This window comes from Syzygium oleosum, unplaced genomic scaffold (genome assembly GCF_021117445.2).
Source record: "Syzygium oleosum isolate NSW1041296 unplaced genomic scaffold, Sole_v2.1 Sole_v2.08, whole genome shotgun sequence".
Lineage (NCBI taxonomy): Eukaryota > Viridiplantae > Streptophyta > Magnoliopsida > Myrtales > Myrtaceae > Syzygium > Syzygium oleosum.
Window position 1 is genome coordinate 3385819 of NW_026607492.1, and position 11495 is coordinate 3397313.

General features: G+C 41.6%; 2 protein-coding genes across 2 annotated transcripts; both read left to right on the forward strand.

The window, feature by feature from the left end:
• Nucleotides 1-519: 519 nt before the first annotated feature.
• On the forward strand, nt 520-4266 carry LOC115687875 (pentatricopeptide repeat-containing protein At5g15280, mitochondrial). Its single transcript, XM_030613580.2, has one exon. It carries the CDS (start codon nt 520-522, stop codon nt 4264-4266), a length of 3747 nt encoding a protein of 1248 aa, XP_030469440.2.
• A 1430-nt stretch (nt 4267-5696) lies between these two features.
• On the forward strand, nt 5697-7001 carry LOC115683660 (casparian strip membrane protein 1). The gene is made up of 3 exons (XM_030608225.2): nt 5697-6319; nt 6407-6530; nt 6786-7001. The coding sequence occupies exons 1-3, from the start codon at nt 6099-6101 to the stop codon at nt 6999-7001; spliced, it is 561 nt and encodes a 186-aa protein (XP_030464085.2). The 5' UTR covers nt 5697-6098.
• The last annotated feature ends 4494 nt before the right edge of the window (nt 7002-11495 follow it).

The window sequence follows — 11495 nt, forward strand, 5'->3', positions numbered from 1 at the left end:
TTTTTCCTTTTTTTCTTTTCCTTCTTTTTCTTTTTTTTTTCTCCTCTTCCCTCTGCAGGCCATGCTGGCTAAGCGAAGCCTACCCAACCCAGATGATGTGACCCTTGCTCGATGCTAGCGAGGGCGGCCCTCGCCTGAGACCGGCGAAGGTCGCTAGCCAGGCGCAACGACGGCCGGGGGAAGAAGAAAAAAGGAAAAGGGAAAAAAAAGGAAAAGAAAAGGAAAAGAAAAGGAAAGTAAAAAAATCAAATAAATAAACTTATAAATTTTTTTTTTAACTAAAACACTCGTTCTTCGATGATGGAATAGTCACCGGCCGGTCAAAAGTTCTTATTTGAAACGATCTGATCGGTCATTATTTGAAAAATATAAGAGTATTTCGTGCCTTTATTTGAAATTTTTCCAAAAAATAATACATAAAAAATTTAATTTGATTTTACTTTCAACAAGAAAAGTTCGAACGGGGTCGGCCATGGCGCTGCCAGAGTGATCCCCGGCGACACCAGCGGACGGCGTTTCATGCTCCGACTCGCCGCCCTCTCCCGTTCCCACGTCAAGCAGCAGGTTCTTCCTCTCTCCTCTCTCGCCGACCGTCGTTTCGCCGTCGTTCACGCTCTCGCCGATGACGGCGCCCCTCGATCGCCACCGTCTCCCGGGGACCAGACCGCCGCGCCGTCGCACGCTCCGTCGTCCTCGTCAGGTTTCCACGGCATTGCGGAATCGGTTCTGTCCAGGTGTTCTCGTCCGTCAGAGGGGAAGGACCTGAAGAAGGTGAAGACCCGTGGGGACGCTTCCCTCAAGGACCTTCTTTTCGAGATTTTCGACGTGATACCCGACACTGCCCGTGGTCTGCTTAGAGCTTCTGAGCTGAAACCTCGGGATGTGCTCCGAATACTGTCGGGGTTTTCGTCCGAGGTTGAAAGGGTTGCGGTTGGAGTCGAAAAGGTGGAGTCTTTGTGGGAAGTTTTCAAGTTCCCGATGGAACGGGGTGAGGGGTTTGAGCATCTCCCCCGAGCATACGAACTCATGGGGTCGATGCTAGCGCGGGCTGGGCTACTTAGAGAAGCTGAGTTGTTGCTGCGGGATATCGAAAGCCGAGGAATTCCGTTGGATGGTCATGAAATGTTCAGTGACTTGATTGAGAGGTACGCTGGAGTTGGTGATTTTGAGAGGAGCCTCTACCTGCTTGATAAAATGTCAAGCCGAGGTTTGGTACCGGCTTGCTCTTGTTATTACGCGCTTATTGAACTTTTAGTTAGAAGGAAGAAACCTCAGTTGGCTCTTAGGGTTTCTCTTCATATGATCAACAGTGGAATTAGCTTTGATGCTCAGAAAGTAGACTTTGGTGCTGCTATTAAATTACTTTGCGAAGAAGGCAAAATTCAGGAAGCGAGAAATCTCGTCAAGAAGGCTGCTGGTTGTGGATATGAGCCGTGTAGCTCAGTTCTATTTGAAATTGTTTGTGCATATTGTGAGAAGAAAGACTTTGAAGATCTGCTGAGTTTCTTTGTTGAGTTGAACCGTGCACCGGATGTTCAAGCCGGCAATAGGATGATAAATGCTCTCTGTTTGAATTCTGGCTTAGAGAGGGTGCACCAGTTTAGACTTAAATTGGAGAAGTTAGGTTTCAAGCCTGACGAAATAACCTTTGGAATCTTAATAGGTTGGTGCTGTCGTGAAGGAAATTTGAAAGGTGCTCTTGTTTATTTGTCGGAAGTATTGGGAAGAGGTTTCAAACCAGATATACGTTCGTATAATGCTATAATTAGTGCAGTCTTTAAAGAGGGTATGTGGGAGCATACATGCCATATTCTTGATGAGATGATGGAGAGATGCGCAACACCGAATATTTCAACTTACAAAATTTTCTTAGCAGGGTATTGTAAAGCTAGAAAATTTGATGAAGTTAGGACTGTCGTTGACAGAATGATGAAACTTCATCTAATTCATCTTTCTTCCACTGAGGATCCACTTTCAAAGGCTTTCACAATGTTGGGTTTCGGTCCACTAGATGTGAAGTTGAAGAGAGACAGTGATACCAAATTTTCAAGGACAGAGTTCTATGATAATCTTGGCAATGGACTTTATTTGGATGCAGATATTGATGAGTTTGACAAAAGAATAAATGGGATCCTCGATGACTCTTTCCTTCCTGATTTTAACTCGCTCATGATGAAACAGTGCAGGCATGGAAATCTAAAATACGCATTGAGGTTGGTTGACGAAATGGTTCAATGGGGGCAAAAATTGTCTTTGTCTGTCCTGTCGGCTATAGTCAAGGGGATTTGTACATCTTATCCTTCTGTCAAACGTATAGATTATCTTCTGGAGAAAATGCCTAGATCTATCAGCCAGTTAGATGCAGAAACTCTCAACTTGCTCGCCCAATTTTACAGCAAGAGAGGATGCAGACAAAAGGCTAGGATTCTTTTGGATGGGATGCAGGAACGAGGCTTAGTGATTGAGAACGAGACTTATAACATCTTTATGACAAGTCTTTCTGAGAAAGGATTTCTGAGAGAAATTAGTGGTTGCTTGGATCTGGTTAGAGAATCTAAGTGGGTTCCAGGACTGAAAGACCTTGAAGCTCTTGTTGGTTGTCTTATCCAGGATGCATTGATCAGTGAAGCACTAGAGCTTTTTGAAAGCACTCTTATGGGCTTCCCTCTCTCTAATGTTGTTGATGTCTTCCTTGAGAAACTCTGTGATGCGGGTTTAAGTACCATTGCATATACACTTGTGAAAGAAATGCATCAGAGGGGTTGCTTAATAGAGGATACGGCATATACTCACCTTATAAGGGGATTTTGTTGGGAAAAGAAATACTTAGAAGCCTTAAGTATATTTGATACCATGCAAGCCAAGAGACTGTTCCCTCATCCAGATGCTTCAGTTTTGTTAATTCCTCTTCTTTGCAAAGCAAAAAGGTTTACTGAAGCAATTGCAGTAAACAAGGCTGTGCCAGGAGATAATTCTTCCTTGTCACTTTCTGCTCATTGTGCTTTACTAAAGGGTTATTTTATGGCAGGTGAATTAAAAGAAGCGTCAAATTTATTTTGGGATCTATCCTCAAAGGGAATGAGTCCACATGCTGAAGCCTGTGCTGTAATGGTGTGGGGGATTTGTCAAGCAAACAACTTATGGAAAATTAAGGAGTTGCTTGCTTATATGCTGAGAAGAAATTTGAGCCTCTCTGTTTCCTGTTTTAGGATGATTGGCCGCTTGATGTGCATAGGAGGGCAGGCCCATGTGGTATTAAACCTTAAAGAGCTTCTGGTGGGACCAAGCAACTCTCATGGCCTCATCGTCTATAACATACTTATTTTCTATGCTTTCTCATCTGGAAAGATCTTTCTTGTGAGGAAAATTTTGGATGAGCTGCAAGAGAAGAAATTGCAGCCAGATGAAGTCACCTACAATTTTCTTGTACATGGGTTTTCTAAAATTATGGACTTCTCCAGTTCTTTGCATTATCTATCGATCATGATCTCCAAGGAACTGACTCCGAGTAAGCGCAGTTTGAGGAGTATCATTACCTGCTCAAGTGAATTATCGGATCCTGGAATGTGCATATGGTTGAGTCAAGAACTGGAATCTAGGGGCTGGATCACTCATTCAACCATTCAAAGTGCTGTGGTTAAAGGTCTCCTTTCTCATGGTAAGCTTGGTGAAGCAGAAAAGTTCGTGGATCGGATGGTAGAGAAAAATTTGGTTCCTGATGGTGTCATTTATGATGGTCTCGTCAAGCAGTTGTCTCGTCAAGGAAAAATGAAGAAGGCAGTCCATCTTATGAACATAATGTTGAATAGCCGAAGCATTCCTACTTCTTCCTGCTACGATTCTCTCGCATGTGGTCTCTGCAGAAGTAATGAATTGAAGCTAGCGTTGGATATTCATGCTGAGATGTTGAGTAGGGACTTGAGACCGAGTATGCAGGCATGGGCTGCACTCATACGAAAATGTTGCGAAGTTGGAGAAACCACAGAAGCAGAGAAGCTGCTGGCTTCAATGACACAGGTCGGTGAACTCCCAACCAGGGAGATGTATCGGCTTGTGATAAACAGATACTGCTGTGAGAATAATTCTGAAAGGGCATCTGACCTTGTGCGAGCCATGCAAAATATCGGTTATGAACCGGACTTTGACGCACAATGGTCTATCATAAGCACTTTAAACAAACCAGAGGTCAACGCTGATGACAAGAGCAATGGGGGTTTCCTATCGCGGCTTCTTTCAGGAAGTGGATTCGCTTCAAGAAAATTATAGAAAAATTGCTATGTAAAACCATCCCAGACTTCTTTTGCTTCACACACACAGGCAACTTTTTCGAGTGACCAGATGTAAATGTGCCTTTCTTGAATAGCCCTCTGGTCCATTGATTTCATTCAACATATATTTTCGGAAATATCCAGGAGGAATGTCCGTCGAATGTCTCCTGGTTTGCTTTTAGCCTCTATCAAGGATGTAGAAACATTTTTAAGCAGATGAGTTTACAAATTTTGACTTAGCCAGACAGAAATCTGTGGTATTGCATGCAAACCATGCAATGCGATTATCTTTATGAGAATGACGTTCCTGTTTGCCTGCGAAGGGAGAGCTCGAAACATGTTCTCAGGCCTCTTGAATGAAGTTGGTCGATCCATATCATGAGACTGTACATTGGCAGTTGTGTAGGGCTTCTGATGTAAGTGCCTCTTAACTAGACTCTAGACTTCTTTCTTTTTTGGTCAATCTAGACTCTAGACTTAGGTTTCAACAAATTTTATATGTTTGGCAACAATAGGGACATAATAGAACAATGGTTCAAGGAGTATCAAACTCGGTTTTGTAAAGAGATGTAACAATTGTCATTGAATGTTTTGAATGCATCAATTAACATACTTTTGGTTGACATGGTTCTGTAAGCTAACTTGTGAATCGGCTTCTATCTAAGATTTGACCAGTCTAGGAATAGTTAAGTATTGGCAGACTTGGACTTGGCCTTGCACTTTCAACTTGATATCTGAACATCGAAATTACAACCATTGAATTTGGCAATCGACGAAATTGTCTTTTCATTCTTTCTGCGAAATGTCAAATATCTAACAGAATACACGCGATTATCGGACGAAGCCTCGAAGATATTCTCTTGCTTACTTGCTAAGAAGGTTATGAATATATAGAAGTATGAAGGCAAATGACTATGAATTTCGTCTCCCCATCGCTACGAGTAAGTGGCCGAAGCATTGTCGCAACGAACGGAAGTCATGTTAAGTAGGACGAAGAAACTCTTCCATCACGTGCTGTAACCACTGGTGCTCCGACATATTCCAACTGTTTTATGCATTTTAGTCACAAGTTTCGTAACTAACCTTGTCCACGTAAAACTCCATTCCCTCAAATCGGTCAGGATCATTGAAGTTAGTGAAAGAAGAGGCTTAACTGAGGCAGGAGAATCGATAAGAGAAAGGATAGCACAACAAGAGGGCACACATTCAAGTGGATTTGTTCATATCACTGATGAAGCCGCCTACAACAACAACACAACGACCCATCAAACCTGGCTATATTGTCAATCAAAACCACCAACTGCTCCAATCTGTGCCAAAACTCCACTCAGCGGAAAACATGTAGAATTGCACACAGGCATCAATGATATGGTACTGTACTAAATATGCACTAGTTGTGGATTCTCGTATCTTCCCTTTTTTGTTTAGAAGCCACTTTCCATTTAAGGTCCATAAATAATGGAGTTGGAAGACGCGATGACGCAACAAACGTGTATCTTAATCTTTATGCCCTCATCACCTCCAATGTAATTGAGCTAGTACGGGCAGGTGAGCACTTAAAAAATGCCCTCTAAACTCAGCTTTAGTCAGTATGGTCATGTTACAGACACTTCACCACATGGTGACTCTTAGTTGCTATTGATCATTGGCCAAAAACCTACTGCAACTCCTTTTTGTCAACTTTTCCTGGCATATATATAGATGGTCATGAGCCCTCGTTGTATCCATGCACATTCAAGCTTTGAGCTCTTAAAGTATTCTCCCAAACCCTAGAGAACCACATACCCCGATCGATAAGCTCGTCCTTCGGAAGAAGAGGAGAGGAGAAAAATGAAGTCAGGTGGAGTCGAAGCCGGAGAGGTTGCGAAAGCTTCCGGCGCAAGTTACGGTGTCAACAAAGGAGTGTCGGTTCTCGATTTTATGCTGAGGATACTTGCATTCGTGTGTGCCCTCGGGAGCGCCATAGCCATGGGGACGACGGATGAGACGCTTCCTTTCTTCACTCAGTTCATCAGATTCCGCGCTAGATATGACGACCTCCCAACTTTCACGTAAGCTTTTCGCTCCTTTTGTTTTTCCTTTTGATTGCATTGGCAAATTAAGTGATCGCAACACTCATCTTAATCGATATGGAACAGGTTTTTCGTGATCGCTAATTCCATTGTTTGCGCCTACCTCGTCCTCTCACTCCCAGTCTCTATCTTCCACATCATGAGGAGTGCTGCGCAAAATAGTAGAATTGTCTTGGTCATCTTCGACACGGTAAATTATGTCGATTGGAAGGAACCATTTTTCTTAGAACACTTGTAGCTATACTATATAGGTATTGGTACTCTGAACCAGCATATCTCCTGATTGTAATTCAAGATTTCATCAAAAAGATACAGGGACATGCAAATGTAGTATATCCTTCTTGTTAACATACATTGTCGTAAAGAATTAGGCATGAAATGCACAACTCCACACTGATCAAACAAAATGAGCTCATCCAATTAGAACGGTATGCAACTGTTGCAGGCGATGTTGGCGCTGTTAACGGCGGGAGCTTCGGCCTCGGCGGGTATTGTGTACTTGGCCCATAAAGGGAACACCAAGGCTAACTGGTTCTCCATCTGCCAGCAATTCCACTCTTTCTGCGAGCGCATCTCGGGCTCTCTGATCGGGTCGTTCGGCGGAGTCATCTTGTTCGTGCTCCTAATCCTGCTGTCCGCCATCGCGCTGTCTCGCCGTTGAGCCAAGCTGCATGATGCTGCTATATATGTTATGTTTATCAGTCTGAAAGCGTATTTTTTATTCTAAAGTGTGAAGGAGTGTGATTGCTTTCTTTGCTCCTTTTCAAGAGCTTGTGCTGTGTGTCATTGTGATTGTAATGCAATTTCTTTCTCTCTCTCGTCCAGACTCGTCCACTTGAAAAGGTTATGTCTAATAATCGAAAAGAAGTATATAACCAATAAATTTACAAAAACTATGAAAAGAAAAGTAATCATCTATGAATCCAAAGATGGATAAATAAATTAGGGAATTTTCCGCCAAAACTTAAAACATCATCTATGTCATGTGTGAATCCACATATCTATTCATGGAAGTGTGCGAGCTACAAAATTTGAAAAGTCAAATTTTTCGAAAAGAATTTTAGTTTGTCATCATAGATTACAGGCTGTTGACACCTAAATTTTGGCGTATCATTTAGTGTAATTTGCATAGAAAATTAGGGATTAAATTTTTAACCCCTAAACAAAACTATTTAGGTTGCATAACATATAGTTTAAGTTCATATAGGTTAGTTGCATCCTGCATTGGACCGGCGGTGGCGAGAAAGCTGAAAATTCATCGCGTAAACCGAGCTCGAGCACTCGGAAGACGGGGGCCGAAAATCACAAGTCTAAAAGGCCTTGGTTATCTTAATTTGAGCTTAAATCAGCCCATTAAGCTTAATTAAAGAAAAGCCCAAATCAATTCAGTCAATTTGGAATTCAATAAAAATTAAATGATAAAGCCTAAGTCTAAGCCCATTAGGACTAGGAAGCCCGATTAATTGACTTAGGGTTGCGATATAAATATGTCGTTATGCGTCATAATTAGGGGGGCTTTTCATAATTCCTAGAACACAATTCTTGAGAGCACAGGAGATACATTGAGAGACGGCAGAAAAAAGGAATAGAGAGGGAGGCTGGGGTTGTTTCCTCGGCAACACCCGCCACAATACACAAGGAAGAAGAAGCTGGCGACGGAGTGCACTGGTCATCCACGCTTCACTTCAACAATTCACGCCCAAGTCCAAGCTTCTTCACGGGAGGCCATACAATTCAGAATTCACGGCCACAAAACAGAGAATACAGCCCCGCAGAGGGAGAGAAAAAAAGCGTCAGAGAAGAAGACCAAGAAAAGACAAAAGAGGGGATCTCTCTTCTCTCTCGGTGAATTCTACATCTTCAAGGGGGAGAACACACTTTGGCCACAAAAGAGAAGAAGACAAAAAGAAAGAGTCTAAAAGATTTTCCCGGTGAGACCATCGTGTTCAGTCGCCTTGGTGTGAAGTCCAAAATATTTCACCCGTCGTCCGGTGATTACCTAGCAGCCTTCACGAAGACTCGTTGTCGCGCTCAACAGCCGTCCACGCTTCAGGTCAGGCGAGTCTTCAAGCAATTCCAGCAAGACCCAAATTCATTGCCGCGTCATTCATCATACCACAGCGAGTCTCCCGCCGTTGGTCCCGCCACCACCGCGCGCTCCACTGCGCCCGTCGCCGGACGCCACCGGGAGCCGCCGCGCCGACGCCGCGTCGCCCGTCGTCCGAGTCCGATCACGATCCGCAAACTCGATCCCGAGTCGATTTGAATTTGGGAATTATCTGCAAATTAGGTAATTCAATATTATCCGATATTTTCAGAATATTTAATTTCCTAATATGGGTGTTTGAATATTTCGTGAATATCATGTGGATATTTAGATATCTTAGGATAATGTTCGATATATCCGCAATATCTTTAAATATTCAAAATTAGGAAAACTTCATAATTTAGCAACGTATACGGACGACTATCCGACCTTATCCTAAGGTTCGATACGCGGCGATACGGAAAATTATTATCCTATCCATAACCACTTGGGTACGATAATGATTTTTATCCGCTTTCCAAATTTGAATAATCGGCTTTCCGTCGATATCTATAACCCTATAGATATGACCGATAGTTTGATTTTTGTGCCTAATCCGAGTTTGAAACAAATATGGCGGATCGCGTAGACGTTTTGAATGTGGTTGCTATCCTTGTTTATTTAATTGCTTTCCTTTTCAAATAAACAGAAAATTCAAAAAATATTAATTAGATTTGAATTAGAGTTTTTGCATGTCTAGGAATCCTAAATATATCTAGAAGATAGAGTAGTTATTTAATTTAGATTAGGACTTGAGATGATTTATTTCCTAGTTTAAATTAAGTAATATTCTAATCTTAATAGATTATTCAGGTTATTTTATTATTTCGAATTTTAACAAAAATCCTAAAAGAAATCATGCTAGGGTAGATTAAGTCATCATAGTTTGCATGTTAATTTAGGCATTTTTATTATTCCGAATTTAAATTGAGAAAATACCAAAAATAATCATTCGTCTTGTCATTAGAAATAGGTCACGTCGTCGCACGACATATAGTTTGCATGCTAGGTTGCATTAATCGCATGTCATTTTCGCATGTCATTGCATATAGGCTAGATTTCATTTAAATAAGTGAAAATCCAAAAAAAAAAGAAATTGAGTGAATTGTTTGTTAATTAGAAATCATATTAGGGTGTCAATGTGATTTTCTAGCTAACAATGCGGATGCTTACGTTGCTTCCAGGTAAGTAATTCTTCCAAACTTGCAATTTATTTAATGCTTTCTGGGTGTTAAATTGGTGGTTTGCGCACTCGCATGAACACCTCACATGTTAGTAACTAAGTTGAAATGGATCCAAACGCCCGCCAAAACATTTTGAAAAGAAAAGGTACGAAAGGGCGTTAGACCGGATCTAGCGTAATCAAGTCCCAGGGCTTAGAATCTGCAGTTCGTAGGAATAAAACATATCTCCCTATGTTTTATTTAGGTTTCTAATCAACCTACCATAAATTGATTAGTGGCGACTCAGAAGCATAAAAACTTTTGCATGTTAAAAACTTAAACCCTAAGTTGCGAATTGGTAGAGGCTTGGGAGGGTCCGAATTAGAACTAGTCTTAACAATCCATTAGCCGAGAGGAATTTTAGGTCGCGACACAAGCGAACTCGAAAGATCTCGGGTGAGCCTCACCCGAGCCCACCATTTGTGAGCAGGCTTATTAGGTGGGCCCTTCGAACTAATAGGTTCCATGATCGAGTCTAGCGATATAGAAAAAATCGCGAAAGTTCATCACCCCACTCGAGCCCGCCCGGCCCTTGAATATGTGCCTAAGGTGGAATTTTCTTGGAAGGGGACTAGCAGGGAACATGTGACAATCACACGAAGAACAACAGGACTTTATCGTATGGACAAAAATTAACGATTGGTCCTTCCTGGTGGAAAAGTGGGTACAGCTCGTCTTCTTCCTATCAAAGGCCACCAGCCCTTCGGTCGTTTTGTCTTATTAATCTAGGAGAAATTTATGCACCCAGAAAAAAGATGGAATCTGCGAATGGCATGTCAAGCCGACGACTTTTTTGGTTCCTCGGATCTGTCTTACTTCCGACATTACAGAATCAGGAGCTTTTTCGCCCTTAAATTGACTCTTTATCATCATGTTACATCACCTGCCGCGTGCGTTTGACTACTTGATGAAAACGAATTAGCTCTCCACAAGCTATTTTAGCTAGCTCAATAGAAGTTAAATTTCAAAGTTCATTTCGCAAATTGGCATCGTATCAATAGGATACCATGCAAAATCAAATTCAACGATGACTCCTCGTACAGATAAAATCTCAAATCGAGTGTCGTGACATCACTCGAATTTTGTGATTTTGGACCATCGTTTACTCGATAAAACTGAACGGGATAAGAACGCTAGCAATGTCCTAGTTTTTGAACAACGCTCACTTTGGTAACGTAACTTTTTCAAGCGATCATTTAAGTATCGTGATTTTTAAAAACAGATCATCTAAGTTATATCAGTGATTTTCTTGCTGGAAATTCTTCCATGGCATTAATTTCCAGCAAACCATATTGGATGATTCAACACTCAAGTGAATAAAATCGCAGATGTAACTTTAAGTATTTTGGTGTGTCGATTTTGCGACCATAAGATCATAACTGCATGATAGAATAGACACGTGCCTACTCAACAAGTCATGCTCTTTTGTGGTTTCTCGTGTGTTGAGTTCTGGATCAGTACGCGTAAGAATGGTTCGTGGGAAGTCATGGTCTTGATATTTCTAACTCATAGTGAGGGAAAGGTCATGGCGCAATTATCCAGCCTTTTCTTTCATTTGACTCACAAGCCTTCAACTTATAAAGCAAAAAGATTCTTGTAATTCCAATACGCAGTGTGTAAATATCAAACCAACTCCAATCTTATTGGAAAAACGCAAAAAAAAAAAAAAAACTGACGATCGTCCTATATACGCTGTTTCTCATGACATAGTATGGACAAAGTCTAGAGATTCACCACCGGCAACTACCTTAGGGAGGAAAATTTGATCCGTACTCTGTTTCTGTTAATATAAAATGGACGGAAATGAATAACGAAGTTATGCTGGACTTTGAATTTGAATGGATCG

Bases quoted from the DNA above. Each gene is read 5' to 3' on its own strand.
- LOC115687875 (XM_030613580.2), top strand. From the start codon at position 520: ATGCTCCGACTCGCCGCCCTCTCCCGTTCCCACGTCAAGCAGCAGGTT.
- LOC115683660 (XM_030608225.2), top strand. From the start codon at position 6,099: ATGAAGTCAGGTGGAGTCGAAGCCGGAGAGGTTGCGAAAGCTTCCGGC. The intron at 6,320-6,406 runs GTAAGCTTTTCG...GATATGGAACAG, and splicing joins GACGACCTCCCAACTTTCAC to GTTTTTCGTGATCGCTAATT. The intron at 6,531-6,785 runs GTAAATTATGTC...CAACTGTTGCAG, and splicing joins TCTTGGTCATCTTCGACACG to GCGATGTTGGCGCTGTTAAC.